General features: G+C 45.1%; 1 protein-coding gene across 3 annotated transcripts; it reads left to right on the top strand.

The window, feature by feature from the left end:
* The first annotated feature begins 576 nt into the window (after positions 1–576).
* Positions 577–19,153, top strand: WDR5 (WD repeat domain 5). 3 transcript variants are annotated; one of them, XM_082207951.1, is made up of 14 exons: positions 577–818; positions 8,259–8,416; positions 9,118–9,226; positions 10,030–10,103; positions 10,616–10,705; positions 11,771–11,860; positions 12,998–13,081; positions 13,659–13,714; positions 14,872–14,918; positions 15,019–15,094; positions 16,016–16,049; positions 16,767–16,841; positions 17,058–17,145; positions 18,066–19,153. In XM_082207951.1, the coding sequence occupies exons 2-14, from the start codon at positions 8,336–8,338 to the stop codon at positions 18,164–18,166; spliced, it is 1,005 nt and encodes a 334-aa protein (XP_082064077.1). In that variant the 5' UTR covers positions 577–818; positions 8,259–8,335; the 3' UTR covers positions 18,167–19,153. The 3 variants fall into 3 exon arrangements, with proteins under 3 accessions (XP_082064077.1, XP_082064076.1, XP_082064078.1); XM_082207950.1 differs by lacking the exon at positions 577–818 and adding an exon at positions 2,581–2,752; XM_082207952.1 differs by lacking the exon at positions 577–818 and adding an exon at positions 2,581–2,756.
* Positions 19,154–19,529: the final 376 nt, after the last annotated feature.

Raw genomic sequence — 19,529 nt, 5'->3', positions numbered from 1 at the left:
ACTCACTCATTCATAGCATACAAATGGTTAGGTGTGGGTGTGAAATTTTAACTCTTAACACTGATGCAAAATAATGAATACTTTATGCAATATATAAAGGTAAGGAAAACTTATTCTGCCTCGCTCAGTTATACAAGCCTCGCCGCTTCTAATTCAGCCCCTGCCCTGAGAAGGACCGACACGTGTCTTTTTTTTTTTTTTGCCTGCTTCCAACCCATTCGCACATTCAGGCGGCGAACAAAGACGTCGCTCCCCTTTAAGGCGTTTGGCGTCCGCGTTCCCATCCACGCCGCCTGCCTTTTTTGGTTCCTCTCGGCGCTCCGTAGCAGGCGCGATCAGGGCATCCTGCTCTCCTCGCCCTTCTAATCCCCGCCCCTTTTTAAGGTGGGCTTCGTCCGTTTTTGGAAAAAAAGATCATTGTCCCTTTGCGGACACTATACCTTTAAGGGTGGGGCCTCCCTCCCTGGACTGCAACTCCCTTCACGCCTTGGTCGCTGCGCGTAAGGGGCGGGTCGATGGGAATTGTAGTTTGATAACGTCATCGCGGCAAAGCCGGCCCGTGGTAGGTGCGTAGAGCGCATGCGCCTGGGCTGCCGCCGCTGCCGCTGCTACCGTCTCTTTCCCTCGAGCTGAAGCCAGCGCGGGTGCCGTGAGTGGTGCGTCGCTTTTTCCCAGCCGGGTCCGTTTAGTGCGCCTGCGCGAGGCCCTCCTCCTCAAGAGAGAGCTGCTGCCGCGGCTTCTGCTGCTGCTGCTTCTCCCGCCGAGCGCTGTGGTGAAGGCGGCGGCGGAGAAAGCGGCGCATCTAGCCGCGCCTTAAGGTGAGTTCGACTTGTGAGGAGAAAAGCGGCGGCGGCGGCACCTCCGCCTCGTTCGCGGAGAGAGGAACCGGATCGCTGAGGAGAGGAGGGGGCCGGGGAAGGGGGCTGGGGAAGCGGGGGGAGAGTCTGGGCCCGCACCCTCCGCCCATCCCTCGCTTCCTCGCGGGAAAAGCGCACGCGCGGGGGGGGGGGAGAGCTTCTCCTGCTGGAGCCCAGTAGCGATTCCTTCGGGGTGGGGAGATGCACGCTGGCGCCCCTGCACGCTTCTCCCGCCGTCCTTCCTGCCGCTGCTCCTTATGGGCCACCACGGTTAGGCTTCCCGGTGGCCACGATGCTCGGGCTACTCTTCTAAGTAGTGCCACCGATGGCGAGGATGTCCCTCGCGAGAATGCTGGGTAGTGAGTGCCACCACACGCGTGGCGAAGCTCCCGGTGAGGCTGCTGCTTGGCGCCTCCAGAAGTAATAACGCTCCCGGTGGTGGCACAGGTATGGCGATGAGGTCATGGATGCCGGCATGCTTTAAGAGGGGGCTGTTAAGTAGAGCCCCCAATAGTAATAGTGGGTTGCATCCCACGAGGATCTGCTCAGAGCAGACCCATTGCCGTGAGTGGGTCTAAGTTAATCATATGCAGAGTGCGCAGTGGCTCCCCTGCCCTTTCCTTGCAGAGGAAGGGGATTCAGCAGCGTGGAGGGGGGTTCCCTGGGTTGGGTTTGATGAAGTCCCGCAGGCACAGGTTGTGGAGGGAGGAGAGCTGAGGACTGGTAATGAATCCTTGAGGGACCCCAAAAGAAAGAAGGAAATTAGAGAATTCTAACCCCTCACCCAATTGAATATTGGACAATTAGGAAGAAAAGTTGGACCATGTGGAAACAGAATCATGGAGTCCTACTGGGTCCTTTCATGCTGAGGTCTATGTTGTCCTCCCCTCCCTTTATTCTCACAACAGTACTGTAAGGTAGGTTAGGCTGAGAGGAAATAATAGAATCATAAAATTGGATTCGGAGTTGGAAGGCCATACAACTTCTGTTTAAAAACCTCCAACAAAGGAGAGTCCACCACCTTCCCAAGTAGTCTGTTCCATACCATAAAGCTTATTTTGTTTTTTAAATAATTTTTATTGATTTTTTCTCATAACAAATATCCAATATCCTAACTAAACATTCCTTTTCCAATTTCCCCCTCCCTATTGACTTGTTCTCTGTAAATAAGATTGTAAATGTTTATTTAAATCCTGCCAACAAGTCCATATTTTTTGTTGTTTCTGCAAATATTTTGTAAAAGGTTCCCATTCTTTTTAAAAATCACTGTTGTCCTTTTCATGCAGTTTGTCCGTTAACTTTGCTAACTCTGCATAATTCATCAACTTTTCTTGCCATTGTTCTTTTGATGGTACATGAAGCTTACTTTGGACTACATATACATAGGATCACACTGCTGATGACTTATCTGCCTGGGATTTGTGAGCTGTGATTTCTGCATTGCAGGGAATTGGACTAGATGATCCTTGGTGTCCCTTCCAACTACAGTTCCATGATTCTATGTCTGTTAATCCCAGTGGTCCTACTGTTGGATAGAACTACTGTTGAATAAAATCCAATTTTCATAATGAGGCTGCTAAGGAACTACTAGTACTGGTATACGTCATTTTATTGCACTTTGCAGAGCAGCAGCGTTGCTTGGGTTCCTGTTGATTTGAAAGGGGAATGTGCAGGAAAACTTCCTGCTCAGTTGTGTTTAGAGCTATTGTGTTTTATCACAATGATATCCCATCTTTTCTACAGGGAGCTTTCTGCCCACCTCCCTATTCTGTCTGCACATCAACCTTGTCACGTAGGTCTGGCTGAGAGGCAGTGACTGGTCCCCAAGTTCGCAGCCAGGGAGCTTCATAGCTGAGTGGTGAATTTGAAGTTCTGAGGTTGCCCCAGCCCACTTGGTAGGTTTGATCATTATTCCTTTACCTCAGTTTTTTCAGCTCATCAAAATGGGGCAGAGATGGAGGCAACTGTAAGGCATTTAGTTTACTCTCGAGCCTGTACTTGGGTAATAGCAGCAAGGGTGCAAAAAGGGGGTGGGACTGAATGTGCTGGGGAGGGACGGCGGGCGGAACGAGGAATCCCCACTTACGTGTGTCTTGTAATGGAACCCCAGTGTATGTGATTCCTACAGGGAATCTGCAAGGGAGCCATGGACTCAAAAAGGTTGAGAATCACTGGACCTCAGTATAGTGAACATTTTTTTTTAAAAAAAAATGATTTTTATTAAGTTTCTTTTCTCTTAACAAATGTCCAATAACATTACTAAACATACATTTTCCAATTTCCCCCCTTCCGTGTTCACTTTCCTCAACTCCATTTCTGGTTTGTTACATCAAATGATACATTCTGCTGTTTGTATACTGTAATATGTTGTCATATTGTTAAACTTCTTATTCTCTGTAAATAAAGTTGTAAATGTTTATTTAAATCCAGCCAACGAGACGATTGAATTGTGCTGATCAGAAACTGAAGGTCTGTTGAATCATGTCAGAATGAAGGAGGGAGGGAGCCTCCGTGGGCAGAGGCAATCTACCTGAGGGAAGGGGAGAGGTTGGTTGGTTGGTTGGTTTTATTCACATTCTCATTGTGTATTTTGTGTTTTTGTGCTGTGAACTGCCCTGAGATCTGCCAGGTGAAGGACGGTATAGAAATGTAATAAACAGAAAAAGAATGTAGGCTGTGTGTGTGTGAGAGAGAGAGAGAGAGAGAGAGACTAAGACTAACCAACTAAAATACCAGATGAGTAATAAGAATAATACATAAACGATGACATAGTGATTGATGGGGGTTATTATTGGGTTACTTTATTTTGATTTTATATATTCTGATCTTTTTTGCAAACCGCCCTGAGACCTCCAGGTATAGGGCGGTATATATTTTCTAATAATAATAATAATAATAATAATAATAATAATAATAATAATTTCTTGTTGTTTCTGCAAATATATTGTAAAAGGTTCCCATTCTTTTTCAAAGTCACTATTGTCCTTTTCATGCAATTTGTCCGTTAACTTTGCTATTTCTGCATAGCTCGTCAACTTTTCTTGCCATTGTGCTTTTGATGGCACTTCTCCAGTCTTCCAGTTTTGAGCTATTAAGATTCTTGCCGCTGTTGTAGCATACATAAATAGGTTCCGGGGTTTTTTGGCAATTCTTGTCCTAAAATACCTAACAGAAAAGCTTCTAGTTTTTTAACAAATATCTTAAACATTAAAAAAAATCATTATATATAATTTCCCAAGAGTGAGTATAGCTTTTATATGCACTGAGAAAACAACAAATTTGTGTGACTTGCTTTATTGTGATGTTTGCTTTATTGTGGTAATCTTGGACAGAACCTGCAATATTTCTGTGGTATGCCTATAGCTGTTTGTGTTACAGGCATCCCCACCAACTTAAGTGGGAATTACGTTCTGGGCCCCTGCGTGCATAAGCGAAAATCACATGGGGGGGGGAAAGTACCCTCTAAAAAGCCTCTAATTGCCTGCCCCCCCCCACTCTCCAGTTCTCTCTCCCACACACACTCCACACAATACTCTCTTCAACTAGAGTTGAAGCTTTGGGGCTGTCTGGAAGCTGGAGGACACGTGAAAAAGCGGCGGCGGCGGCTGCACTACTGTACCCCCTGCACTTCTTGTCTCTCTGGGGCTTCTTCTGCCCTCACTGAGGTCCTTTTTGAGCTACTGAGAGGGTCTTGTTGCGAGCCACAAAAACTCTCCAGTTCTGTCCCACCATCTATTTGTTTATTTCCTGGCTCTGTGCGTATACGCGGTCAAGTTGGTCATGTGTAAGGTGGGGTGTGTGTGTGCCTGTATTAGCGTAGCAGTAATGCTCTTAGTAATAATTTTGCTACTAATTGTTGTGATTATTGTTTGTGATCGTGATAATGCTCCTAGTAATAATGTTACTCCCACCTATCCATTGAATTATTTAATGATGGTATTAAAGCAGTGCCAGCAGTAGTGCTAACGCTCTTCCTCCTCCTCCATACCATCCATCATTACCTGCACCCACAGTAGCAGTAAGAACTTAAGGAGATCCCTGTTGCCAGGCCCACCTAGTCTATCATCCCTCCTTTCCTAGTGGCTCCTCTTCCTGCCCACCTTCTGCAGGAGAGACTCCCTGCTTGAAACCTTAAAGAGCTGCTGCCAGTTAGTGCAGACAGTAGTGGGCTAGATCAGTGTTTCCCAACCGGTGTTCCGCGGCACACTAGTGTGCCGCGAGACGTTGCCTGGTGTGCCGTGGGAGGGAGGCGGGCGAGTCGGGCGGCGAGAGGCGGGGCGGCAGCAGCGAGGAGAGGCCGCCCAGCGCGGGGCTCTCGCCGTCTGCCTGCCTGGCTGCCTGCGTGGCGCTGACGTCACGGGGCTGTAACGTGCCCCACATAGGCACACGCGGGGCGGCGAGCGAGCTCCCTCCCACATCCCATCGCCGGCTCTGCACCAGGCGGTAGAGCTCGGCGAAGTCGCCGCGCTGGAAGGCCAGCAGCGCGCGCGCCTTGGCCAGGCTCTCGCTCGCCTGCGCCTCCAGGCACGGCGCCTCGGCGTCGGGTGGCAGCGAGCCCAGGAAGCGGCCCAGCCGGCCGGGGTTGCCCGCCTGCAGCAGCACCTCGCACACGCACAAGACCTGCTCCGCCGAGAAGCGCGGCGAGCGCGGAGGATCGGGCACGGCGGAGGCCAGCCCCGCGCTTGGAGAGGACGCAGCAGCCGTTGCCAAACCCAATCCTCCTCCTCCTGCTTCGCCGCCGTCCTCTGGCTCTCGGCCGGGAGGAGCCTGCGGCGACGGGGCGGGCGCCGAAGTTGGCAGAAGTTGGCGCGCCTGCTCGGCAGCGCCTTCGTCCTCCTCCTCCTGCCTCTGCTCTCCTCCGGCGGCGGGGGCGCGCCGTCCTCCCCGGCCGGGGGGCTCGGCGGGGCCCGCGGGGAAGGAGGCCATGTTCGCGGCGCGCGGGATCGCGGCCCCCCTCACCCGCCTCCGGCCCGCTCCCCTCCCCCTGCGCGCTGCCCTAGCCGTGCGGGTCTCCTCCCCCTGCGCCGCCGTCCCCTTTCCACATCCTAGGAGCCGCGGTCCGCCTTCCGCCCCCAGGCCGCGGCGCGGCTCCCAGCCCGGGCTGGCCTCCGCCTCCTGGGACGCGCACCCACCCCCGCGGCCCCCCAAACTTCGGAGCAACTCTCCAGACACTTCTCCCCCGCCTCGGTCTTCCTCCTTTCCACTTCTCTTCCCCCTTCCCTCCCTCTTTCTTTCTCTTTCTCTCCCACCCGCCTTTCCTTCTATTAACTTTCCTTTCCCCTTCCCATGTAGAACAGTCCCTGCAAATAAAAACCTAGCATATTTGGAAGAGGGATGCTAGCCTAACCATTACCTTCTATGCTGTTACTATTATTTTAATTTTTTTTTACATAAGTAAAAAGTGACCTTTCCCCATCTGGCATGGTGGTGTGCCTCGAGATTTTTTTCATGAAACAAGTGTGCCTTTGCCCAAAAAAGGTTGGGAAACACTGGGCTAGATGAACACAAGGGTTCATTTGACTTTGTTTAGGACAGCTTTCTGTTTTCCTGTGCCTTCTGAACCTCAACTTGTGATGTGTTTCCTTCAAACAAGCCATGGCATTAACCAAGGTTTGTTCTTGGCTTACCACTTGTGGTTTGTTTGGCGGAAGCAAAAGCAAGAGTCCAGATCTGGGCAGCACAGCAAGGCCAACTCTACCTTGTTTTGCCTTTGATACATGAGAACAAGGTTGAATTTCTTTTGAGAAGTGAGTGCTGGCACCCTTCTCATTCTGGATAAACCATAAGTTGTTTTAAAACTGTGGCTTAATGTGACATGACGGTCTGTGTGTGTGTAATATAATACATTGCCTGTACTACACCTGGAGGCAAGAGTCCTGCTATATTTGGTGAAAGCACACCTGTAGCAATGCTGCAGTGAGACGGTTCCCTCTGCAGTAACAGCTCAAATTTCCTAGAATATGAGTGCAGCATTTTATCAGACTTCTTTGGAGTCTCAGACATAGAAGATGGGATTTCTCCCTAGCTGGTTTGCGGGCTGACCTTTAAACTCCCAAACTCTTAATTTCATTTCATTTCTGAATCTTACTATTAGCATTTGTTGGTATTGCAAACCCAGAAGACTTGATTTCTTAAATCACCCAGACCTTGCATGTTTGAGGGTCTGACTTCCCAGTTTAACAACAACTTATACATGACAGTTTGTATTACTTTTTGCAGATTTGCACAGATGTGGAATGGGAGGCAAGCTTTACCAGCTTTCTGTTTTAAAAATTTCAAATGGAAAATACGTTTAATGGGGAAAAACAATGAAGTGTCTTAATTCAGTTAAGATTTATAATATATGCAAAATAAGCTGAGTGACTCTCTGCCGTAGCAACTGGGCAGTGCTGAATTAATTAACAGTTGCAGTGGGAAAGGAAACCATTGCTTCTGTTCAGATCCAAATGAATAGACGCGAACTTCTTGATGAATCATAGATCACGTCCGTACTGTTAAAGCATGTAGCTTTCCCCAGAGAAATCACGGGAACTGTCATTTACCCCTTCACAGAGCTGCAATTCCCAGCACCCTTGACATACTACAGTTCCCAGGATTCTTTGGGGGAAGCTATGGGTTTTAAATGTATAGAATAGATTTGACCTCAGTTGTTTCTCTCTGGACCCTGCCTTTGAAATTGCTTTGCTTAGGTCTGGTCACCTTAAGATCAGTGGCATAGTGTCTTTTCAGATTGAAATGTACTACTGTCTTTTAATACTGCCTTTTTCTGATGTCAGATTTGTGCCAGTGACTCCCTTGTGCAGGGACTAGGTGTAGCATGCAGAAGGGTCCTGGTAGTAGATCGCTGCATATGCTGTGTTTGGGTCCGAATAGAGACAATGGTTTCTTTTTTGTCTTTGCTGCCACAGTCTACTGCAGCTACCCCTCTGGAAGTTATTTTTGGGAAAAGCAAGTGCCGAACAGGAGAGCAAGTGTTGAAGAACAAAGCTCTGGGGTAGGGCTTAAAAACCAACCCCTAATTTTTCTCCTGCCTCTCCAGTCAGCGCTTACACAAACACTAAAGAATTTATAACATCAGCTTTAGGAGACTGCCATCACAGTCCAAGAGATGGTCGCTACAAAGTGTGATAATGGCTTTAAGAAGCTTTAAAATTTGTCATTGGGCATGATTGAACCTCTATGTTCAAAGATGCTCCACCTTGGAATATCAGGTGCTGGTGAGCAAATGGGAAGGCTGTTGCAGGATGAGGTAGGCTGTGGTCTGATCCAGCAGGACTCATGTGGGTTGAAGGTGTATTGGTGCAATGGGCTTCTAGTTTTAATTCGGGGTTTGTGTGTGTGATGTGTGCCTTGGCTGCCTTAAGTTTGGAAAACAATTATTTTCTCCCTGTTTTCTTGTAGGAGACACCCTCCTTTGAATTGGCTTGCACTTCCATCCTGTGAAGTGCCCAGATCCTGGCTTGCTAGTTTTCATAGCCATGGCAACGGAAGAGAAGAAGCCAGATTCAGAATCAACCAAAACACAATCAACACCCTCCTCTTCAACCAATCAGAGCAAGGTGTGTGTCAGGGCTTCTGGGCTGTAATTCTGTCTGCAAGTTCAAATAGTCTGAGGATGGTAAACTCTTGTGTGTGGACCTGATTTTATGGGGCATGTTTGTTGGATACTGTTCAGTTAAGAGCCCAAACCCAGCTCCGACTCTTCTGTCACTAGAGGCAGATCTAGATTCATTCATAAGGATCTAACTGCCATACTGTTTACTGTTGCCTGCTTATAGATTGCCTCCCTTTGGAAAGTATCAAAAGGGATTGCAAGGGAAAGTTCTGATCCAGCTCTTTCCAAGCATCTAACACAGGCTTCCTCAAACTTGGCCCTCCAGATGTTTTTGGCCTACAACTCACATGATCCCTAACTAGCAGGACCAGTGGTCAGGGATGATGGTAATTGTAGTCTCAAAACATCTGGAGGGCTGAGTTTGAGGTAGCCTGATCTAACACAACACAGAAGGGTTGTTAGAGGTCAAACTAAAATTGATCATTTTGATTAGGTCCGGCCCCCATCCATCTTGGGCTCCCTTATCTTTGAGTATTTCTGACTGTTTCCTGAATACCTGTTGGGTTTGGATCCTGCCTGCCTGGGACAGGTGCCATGGCAGGCCACCTGACAGACCACAGCATGCTAAGTCAGGCTCAGAGAGTCATGCAAATTTTGTAGGGCTGTTCTTGAAGCATCTCTTGTGGTTTTCTTTTCTTTTCTCAGCCTGCCCCTGTAAAACCAAACTATGCCCTGAAGTTCACACTGGCAGGACACACAAAAGCTGTCTCATCAGTGAAATTCAGTCCCAATGGGGAGTGGCTGGCCAGTTCTTGTAAGTATCCATTCTGACATGGTCAAGCGGGATCCTTTCCTGACTCCTATTCACATTTATTTCTAGGGCTGTTTCCCAGTTCAAGAAATCTAGTGTTCATTGTGTTAGCACATTCATCAAGCAAGAGCCAAACCCTCTTTGTTTTTTTTAGATTTTTCATTCTTGGGGCAAAGATTAGGCATTCTCTCCTGTCCGAGAAGGTGGGAAGCTGCCTTATACATGGTCAGACCATTGGTCCATTCAGGTCAGGATACCATCAATACTGACTGGCAGCAGATCTCCAGGATTTCAAGTGGGGGGTTATTTTCCAACTCTACCTCAGTTTGCCAAGTATTGAACCTGGAACCTTCTGCAAGCGGAGCAGATGCTCTCCCAGAGTGAATGTCCCTTTTTAGATGGTTCTTACCATCGCTAATTTCGCACTTGGGACTTCCTGTACACTATGAAAACTAAGGGAGGGAGGGTTTTTTGGGTTTTTGCTAGAGGGAGCATTTATAAATATCCTATTTACAGTCTGCATTTGAAACTGAATTATATGCCTTGTGCAAGTCAAGTACATTTGCACAGTTTCCTACTCAGATGTGAGAGGCGTGAAAATTCTTCTGCTTCTATCATATGTTGGTGGGCTGTATTTATGTATTCACTTAAACAAATGCATCTTTATAACCCCCATCTTCTCTAAAAAGAGGGCAAAAAAGAGTATAATCAGAGTTCAAAAATACCTGCATGCCTCCCCACCCCCGCGTTGCAGGGTCAAGGTGCCTAAAATAATTTTTGTTGGTGGATTCTCTTTTTTCTTTTAGCGGCTGATAAGCTTATAAAAATCTGGGGTGCCTATGATGGCAAATTTGAGAAAACCATATCTGGCCACAAGCTGGTGAGTACCTCCCAATTAATAAGGGGGCTGGTTGAAGTGTTTGTTGCAGAGTTAACTGGACAAGTGCCTCAAGATGTAACAGCGGCTTCTGCCTATGCAAATAAGGAATCGGTGGCTGGGGATTTTTAACCATCTTCTTGCCTGGAGGGATTTAGCCTATGGGGGCATGGGGAATAGGTTACAACAGTTGCTCACTTCAGGAGTAGATCATTAACCATTTCTGTTGCTTGGGTTGTTTGGTTTTTCTGCCTGCTAGAACATGAGAAAAGTTCATTGCAAAATAGTACATGAGAGCGAAGGAGTTATTTGGCTAACCCTTTTTTTTTGTTTCTGTTATGCTCTGCTGCTTGGAGGGAGGGTTTTGTTTTTTTTTTGCTAGAGGGAGCATTTAGAAATATTATCCTATTTACAGCCTGCATTTGTAACCACCTCATTCTTTGTAAATTACATAGTTTATCAGTTAAAAACAGGTGAATGACTTTTTGTAAAAAACTAAACATTATCTGTTGCAGGGAATCTCTGATGTTGCTTGGTCATCCGATTCAAACCTTCTTGTATCTGCTTCAGATGACAAAACTCTCAAAATCTGGGACGTGAGCTCGGTAAGAAGCTTGTAATTGCATCCCCTACTTGTTTTGCTTACCACCCAGCCATCTTGGAGAGCCTTAACTGGATTCTATTATCTATAATGGTCTCCTGATCCAGCTAAACTCACTTCTGACTTTTCATGGCACTGAATCACAAACTCAGCTTTATCAGGACTTCTAGGTTTTTCTGTCCATTGAACTGAGTCTGCTCTTGGTTGTTAAAAGGTTAGATTAAAAGTCCAAAATAAATTTACCTCAATTTGTATCCTGTTCATTTTACAAAATGTTGCCAGCAGTCTGTGCATAACGAATACATAAAAAACTACCTGTGTGGTTAAAATAAATCTTTAAGGGATCCGTCCTGATAATTCAGACAATGTCAGAGAACCATTTTAGGCAGTAATATAATCCTTTTTGTGTGTGGATTATTATTATTAACAGTCCAAACTATAAACAAATACCTTCACCCCTTAATGTGGACCCAGCCACCAGATATATAGTCTTTAAATATCTTAAATTGCTATGGAAAATTTAACAAACATTTTCCTTCTCGTGGATATTTATGTTCCTGACAACAAAAAGAAGTTTGTGTTGGCTAAACTTTTAGAGCTGTAGTGTACATATTTTCATTGAAATGTGCATGGATAGCAAAGCATTTTTTTAAGGCCAAGATTTGTGAGTTTGTCTTAATGGTTGTTTTGCAGGCTGAATAGTTTTTAAATGCAGTTCCCTTTTTGGTTAACTTTTTGAAGGGGAGATATAGGAATTCCCTTCCTGCATTGCTAGCTCATTGTTGACCTGTTAAACCTGTTAGTGGTTCATTCCACTAATGGTGCTGTGGTCACTTAACATTGGGGGATGGGGAGCAGGGAACCAGGACATCCTGCAGATGTAGCTTTGTCTCCAGGTGAGCTGACACTGGTTCTCTCCCACCCAATAGCTGAGCGTTTTAAACTTGAGTCCCAGTCCAGTGTGTGTTATCTCTGGTGTCTGCACCATATGGTGCTACATTCCTCACTGTGCAGCCAGTCCTAAGAATATGGAGCTCTGGCCCATTTACTGTTTTTATTATCTTTTTAGGGGAAATGCTTGAAAACCCTGAAGGGGCACAGCAACTATGTCTTCTGCTGCAATTTCAACCCACAGTCCAACCTCATTGTCTCAGGATCGGTGAGCATTTGCTTTTGCTGAAAAGAGGCAGTGGGTCGCTCTTGCTATCTCTTTCATAAGACAGAAAATGGTGGGCCAAGCTCTGACTCAAATCTCTAGCTGTGTTGAAGCAGGCATTAACTGTTTCATTTCAGGGCATCATGGTGCTGGTAGGACACAGTTTCCTCTTGCCATGGCAGATATTCAACTAATGTGGGAAGGGGGTGGAGAAGAGAAATATTGGCCAAGCATATGCTGTTGTTGATTTCATCAGTGAACACACCATTGTGATATTTGAGTCACAAAGGTAGAGTCCACAGGCCTATAAATCACACAGGCTTATGCAGAGGCATTTCCTTACCTTAGGTTTACACAGGTGCAGAACAGGTGCAAGGAGAACAGGGTGCCTGCTCCTTACTAGGCTAGCTGAAAGCTGAGCTTTTCCTGCACAAGCATTATTGGCACATTCTTAAAACAGTCTGAGGAAGCGGGTGATCCCAACAACTTCCTCTCACACTCTTTTACAGAATTTACATCTCTTCACGTGTTAGCTATCTGTTAAAGCATATACTGTAATTTCCACTAATTTCCAAAATGCATAAAGATGACAAGCCATTTGGATCTGGGCTTCCTGCTGAAAGGCAGGAGTAAGCCCTGTCTATCTCTGCTTTTTGTGAGTTGGGTGTCCCTGCAGTGCACTCTATAGAGCAGCTGCTATATTGGACAGGTAGCTTGTGATGCTCCAGGACAGTTGGAAAGGCCTCCCGGTTGTTAATTTAGTCCCAGGGTGAACCTTCACTATCTGTCTCTGCTGTAGTTCAAACTCGGATGTTCTGTGCAATGGCTGTGTAACAGGACAGCAAGGAGAAGGAACAAAAATTGGTAATAAAACTTTTTTTGCAATAGAGGTAGTGTTGTTTGTAAAATCTCAACTGTGCAATAAACTTTGCCCTGATTTCACACAGAGGTGCTTGAACAGTGACTTCTTGCTTTGGAAAGAGGAGGGATGATGGAACCTGATTCTAGGTTTCTTGTGAAGATATTAACCACAGAGAAATCTTGTCCCTGATTTTGTCAATGGAGTTCCTTTACAAGTAGTTGAAATTTTAAGAGACAACACTGAAATCTTCTGAGTTTATTCCTTTGTTTTGTCTCCAGTTTGATGAGAGTGTGAGGATATGGGACGTCAAAACCGGGAAGTGCCTAAAAACCTTGCCAGCCCATTCTGACCCGGTTTCAGCGGTAGGTCCTCTTGGGATGAGTTGAGATGAGCTGGGCTGTCCCTTATGCTCCCCCGCCCCCGCCCCATCCCATGACAAAGTTGCCTGCCATCTGTCAGTAACATTCCAAGCTTCTCGAGTGAACTCCTGGTCTTCCAGGCTGAGCAAGTGGAGTAAAATACTGCTGCTGCTGCTGCTGCTGCTGCCGCCACCACCACCTTGTTTGGCTAATGGTTCAGCAGTGTCAGCTGGGGAGGAAAGCTTGCCCTGCTAGATGTGAAATCCTACACCTGATGCTTACTCCAACCATAGGAATACAACACTCCATGCCACAGCAGTCTTTGGCTCCAGGTGGATGTCTTGCACCTTAAATTCTGCAGTAAACGTTCAGCAAACTGGCAGAGTCTCTTAAAGAGCAGCAGTGTATTTCAATTGGGTCTTGGTATGGGGGACATTCTGGCACCCACCTTAGGGAATTTTCTTCCTGAAAAACGTGCCTTGTACCACAGATGCAATATTGCCTCTTGCTAAGCCACCAAAATAATGTTTATTTATGTGTGGCAGTATAAATTCAATTAATAATAAATTCTTGCCTCCAGGTGCATTTTAATCGTGATGGCTCCCTGATAGTGTCCAGCAGCTATGATGGCCTCTGGTAAGTGGGAGAAGGAGAGAAGGCTGGGTTTAGATCCTGAGTCTATGAGGTGGGGGCATTCAGCCACCCGAGGAATGATGGGTAGAGAATGGGTCCCTCTGTCCACAATTTTGACTTTATTTCCAGTCCCTCCCTCCAACCCCCCAAGAGGCAGCTCTTTTGTTCTCCTGCCGCTAAACTGGCTCAGACTGGCTGTATCTTAAATATTGATAATTTTAAGCCTCAACATTGGAAGAATAGGCTAAGAGGTGTGTGTGCACATGTGCTGTGTTTGTGGGAGATCTGTGATAATTGCTTTAATTATTTAATCTGATGATTATGCAGGTTCTGACCTATAAAAAAAAGAAAAAGGAGCTGTCACCCAGTGCATAGGAGAACACACAGCTTTCATGCAAAAGGTCCCTGCAGCATCTATAATCATCATTTATTTATATGTCATCTTTACATAGTTATACCATGCTCAGGTCAGCTTACGTAATTACAAAAAAAAATCAACCATATTCAGTCATAAACAATACATGAAAACTTTTCAATAAGTATAGAAGGATTTTTTTTTAACAGAAAACCCAAATAATTCATAAAAGGTATAACAATAAAGATAGAAAAGCCTAATTCCATTAACAGCAAAGCTTATTCTCTCTCTCTCTCTCACACACACACACACACACACACCTTGACACCCTCAACAGAGACGCCTTCATGTCCCACCCCACGAGTCTCTAAGCCAGGCATCCCCAACCTTCGGCCCTCCAGATGTTTTAGACTACAATTTCCACCACCCCTGACCACTAGTCCTGTTAGCTAGGGATCATGGGAGTTGTAGGCCAAAACATCTGGAGGGCCGTAGGTTGGGGATGCCTGCTCTAGGCATTCTGAACAGTAGGTCCTGCAGGACTCACATTTAAGATGATCTCTGACCCCTTCAGCAGCAACAGCGCTTGCAGGACTCGTTTGGAGCCCTCTCAGGCCAGGTGGGAATAGCTCAGCAAAGCAGGGAGCAGGTCACCAGCAAATACTTCAGCAGTTAAGAGCAGAGGATATACCAACTGTCTGATCCTCTGCTTTTGCCAAATGTGTGTGTTGTCCCCCTCGGCTCTCTCCCCCAATCATAGTTTTTTGTTGCCTTACTAATGGTGACTTTCATCTTCACCTTGCAGCCGAATCTGGGATACAGCATCAGGACAGTGTTTGAAAACACTGATTGGTAAGTTTTTTGTGTGCATGCTCCAAAGGCCCCTGCTAACTTATCCCGCAATAATAGCCTTTCACATGAAAATGAAGGTTTCTCTTTCCCTTCGCTGCAGATGATGACAATCCCCCTGTGTCTTTTGTGAAGTTCTCTCCCAATGGCAAATATATTCTAGCGGCAACGTTGGACAAGTAAGAGTCAAGGGGTGTTGTGCTGCTTTATCAGAGCAAATAACTAATTATTGTGGCAGGGTTGCTCAGCTTTATCAAAGAAACAAAACTTCCAAATACAGGGGCATTACACCTCCTGATTTACTAGATCACAGCCATGCGTATTTAAACATTAGCTAAACTAGCACAACAGCTTGGAGAAAGAAGTATGCAGTCATAACCATCCGGACTTCATTCTTGTTGACAGCTTTGAATATGTTTCTGCATATATATTGCGCTCTCATTCTTCTGGCCAATTTGAAACCTAAGATAAAAGACCACTCTTTTCAGTTCCAGGGATCCATTCTAGAAGATGAGAAGTAGCTGTGGGAACAGAGTGATTGTGAGGGCAAGTTGCTGAAAGGGTGAACTGTGAGAGTTCAGAAACATATTAAACTCTAGTGAGGAGGGAGTTGAACAGATATCTGAGTGGAGGAGGTGCAATGAGCTCACAGAAAATTGGCCACGGCAATACAATGAATGGCAATGGGAGAGAGAAGTCACTCTAAAGTTTAGATGAGAAGAAAATCTCTTCTGTAGGTAAAGACATAAAATATGATAGACATTTGGTGAAGAGGCTGAAAACTAGCAGATACAGTGGTACCTCAGGTTACAGACGCTTCAGGTTACAGACTCCGTTAATCCAGAAATAGTACCTTGGGTTAAGAACTTTGCTTCAGGATAAGAACAGAAATTGCGCGGCAGGAGGCCCCATTAGCTAAAGTGGTACCTCAGATTAAGAACAGTTTCAGTTTAGAACGGACCTCCAGAACGAATTAAGTTCTTAACCTGAGGTACCACTGCAGTTGCGTTAGATAGGCATGAGGATGTATGAAACATCTGAACACCCTAGAAGCCTAGATATTAAAGTATTGTGCTTCATTTCCCTGTCTTTTTCTCCAGCACTCTTAAGCTTTGGGATTACAGCAAAGGAAAGGTGAGTCTTGATATTTTCCTTAACAGTTTACTTACCAGGGGAAGTCTTTTTAATAAATGTTTCGGTTGGTTGGTTGGTTCCCCGCACCTTTTTCTTACAGTCCAAATCTCTGTGTGTTTTAACTCAGAAATAACTCGCTGGGTTCAGTAGGGCTACTCCCTAGTAAACGTTTTAAGACTCCAGCCATAGGTTATTATTGTAATTTTTCAGTTCTATACCGCTTTATATTTTCAAGAAAAAAATCTCAAAGTGATTTACAGCACATTAAAATAACAATCCACAGTAAAACATTACTGAAGAAAGTAAAACAAGTAAAAATGTGATATTAAAAATGTCTCACTGGAGTGAATTGTGCATTGATTCACATCTCGGGGGGGCAGGGAAAGATGACTGTAATTGGTAAAATGTCCGACTGAATTGTTAAATATATTAACGTTGACAATATACACAATTCATTTTTTGCTTTGCTATCTTGAAAAACAAAAACAAAAAAGGCCAAAGGTGACTATAATGGCACCTGCAACCTACGTTTAAGGGGCCATTTGGCGAATAGCTTACACATCTGAGTTTCTGACACTGGTGAGCACAGGTTGCTGGATCCAGCATCTAAGCTCTTCTTATGTTCTGTTGTAAAGCTCGATGAAGGAAATGTGCTTGAGGGCTTCCTTTTCTGCCTCTGACTTCTGTGGTGTATTCTATGGTCTTTTTATATTCCAGTGCCTAAAGACCTACACAGGCCACAAGAACGAGAAGTACTGCATCTTTGCCAACTTCTCTGTTACTGGTGGAAAGGTGAGAATTTCTTTTCCTGGGCTGCTGTGGAAAGGGTTTTGAGCCTAAATCTGCAAAGTCAACTCATGGTTTTGCTTTGAAACAGGGATGCTCAGTCCTTCTAAACTGTTCTCTAGAGTTCATTAATAATAAATCCTGTATGCATCATTTTAGTTGGGCTGGGGTGAGGTTGCTCCTTCTTCCCATTTTAATACATTTGTTTTCTCCCTCATTTAGTGGATCGTTTCTGGTTCAGAGGACAACCTGGTTTACATTTGGAACCTCCAAACGAAAGAGATTGTACAGAAGCTGCAAGGGCATACAGGTGGGAGGTCCCAGAATATTTTAAGTGGTTTACCCCCAAGTGGTGTGAACTCATAACTATTTTGGACTGCTTACTTAGCTAGGAAAGGAAGACCTGACTAAATAGGATTCCCCCCAGCAAGCATCCCTCTCCAGTGTCTCATGTCTTGTAGAGGGGTTGCTCTAGAATTGTGTTGAAGATGGTTCACTGAGGACTAGTGAACTTGCTTCTGAATGCTTTGGCACAGAAATTCTGTCATGGGTGTGTCCTTGGCTTTAAAGGAGTAATTGTATTTGATTAATCAAGAAGATTTCTTATGCTTCATAATCAGTTCGCAGTAGAATACAGTGGACCCTCCGGATACGAACTTAATTCGTTCTGGGGGTCCGTTCACACCCTGAAAATTACGCACAGAGTGCTTCTGTGCATGGCGAAACCCAGAAGTATACACTTCCGGGTTTGCTGTGGCCGTAACCCAAAGATTCTGTATCCAGAGGGATACTTAAGTAGATGTACAACTGTATACAATTAAAAAAAATATTACAACTATAAAATGCACAAAAACCTTTCTAAGTGGAACAGAACAGTGTAAATTCATCCTACTGAATGAAATTCCTTAACTATTAGAAGATAAGGTTGGCAAGCAATTAGGGCAGGTCCATTATAGCTTAGTGGTTAGAACATCTGCTTTGCATGCAAACAGTCCCAGGTTCAATCCCCAATCTCCTGGTAGGGATGGGAGAGATTCCTACATGAAACCTTGGAAAGCCACTGCCAGTAAGTGCAGAGAGTACTGAGCTAGCAGCAAACTTTTGTGGGTTTATTTTGCAGGTTACCTTCAACAATCGTCCACTCACCCAAGCAGATTGAGGTTGTGTTTTGTTTTTTTACTAAATCACTGGATGACCATGCCTTTTGTTGCTTTCTGTCTCTCCCAACAGATGTTGTGATCTCTACAGCTTGCCATCCAACGGAGAACATCATTGCCTCAGCAGCTCTAGAAAACGACAAAACAATTAAACTTTGGAAGAGTGACTGTTAAAATGCTTTCAGCATCACTTCAGAGACTGCTGGGGGGTGTCTGGAAAACATGGGGGTATTTTGTGTTTGTGTTTTTTGAAGACCCATTTGCCAGGAAACAAAGCAACCTTTGAGAAGATGATTTCTCCTAGTCTTTGCCCAAAGAACTTCTCTCTTTGGCTTGTCTCCAAACTGGGCAAATATAGTTTTTTTTTGTGGGGGGGAAATAATAAAAAGGTTCTGTTTTCTTTGATGAATTGGCGGCTTTTCCTACTGGGAAGCCATTAACTATTCTCTCCTTGGAGAATAAGGTGGCATCCTCATTCCTTGGAGGGAACTCTTGTCTCCTAACAGCAACCACCGCCAAGTCATAAACTTAGAAAGAATCTGGATATGTTAACATTCTTAAAGAAAGAGAAAAAAAGATCCAGGCAGGTAGGCCCTAGTACATAAAACTTTAAATAGAAGAGCCATGGTGGCTCATTACTAAAGGCAATTTTTTTAACGTGACCAAACAAGTGTTCTTTTGCCTTGCGCCTCTTCTCATTTCCCACCCATCCAAGTTTCCAGAAACTGTGATTAAATCACCCTTTCTTTGTCCTTCTGTGTAATGCACCCTGTTCATCATGCTCTCTGATAGATGCTACTTGACAGTAAAAGTCTATTCACGCTTTTCACCCCACCCCCACCCCAAATTATCCGTTCGACCTCTGTCTTCCAAAGTCCTTGCTTGTGGCTTTTTGTTTGTTTTTACTTAAAAAAATATTCTGGCAAATTTCACAAACTCTGTACAGTTATTTCAGTGTAAAAAACAAAACAATACTTTTTTAATCTTGGAAACCTCATTGTATGAGCTTGTATTTGCTAATGGTATGGCTTTATTCTATCCCCCCCTTCCACATTGGTATATTCCTTTTCTACCCTTTCTTCCCTCCTCTGCGCTTATCAATATTTTACACATCAAACCTGGTTACCATATGCACAATAAAAAGGTGGGATTTTTTGTGAATTGGTCGTCATTCAAGTGGACTGGTGTACAGTGTCTCTGGATGTGGCCCCTGCCAATTCCTTGTGTGGACCACAATTCCTTGGGGTCACAGCTGATTGCCTCATGACCTGCTTCCAAAGACAAAAACCAGCGTGCAGTGGAAGGAACTGAAGACAAAATTATTATAAATTCAGATTCGTTACATGCTCTTCCCCATCTCTTCCCAAGACAGGTTACAATTTAAAAAATCAGTGTTAAATTCAGCCATAGGAGTAGGGTGGGTCCTGAAAATATCAAAGGCTCAGGGTAATGAAGGCACTGAAGGAAACTCACTTAGCTATTGCTGAAGAGAGATTGAAAATAGTCTTTCCTACATAAGAGAAGCCTGCAGGACCAG

The sequence above is a fragment of the Podarcis vaucheri genome (assembly GCF_965113315.1).
Source record: "Podarcis vaucheri genome assembly, chromosome: Z".
Classification (NCBI taxonomy): Eukaryota; Metazoa; Chordata; class Lepidosauria; order Squamata; family Lacertidae; genus Podarcis; species Podarcis vaucheri.
Note: the sequence above shows the minus strand (reverse complement) of the source record. Positions and strands in the feature narration are given on the sequence as shown.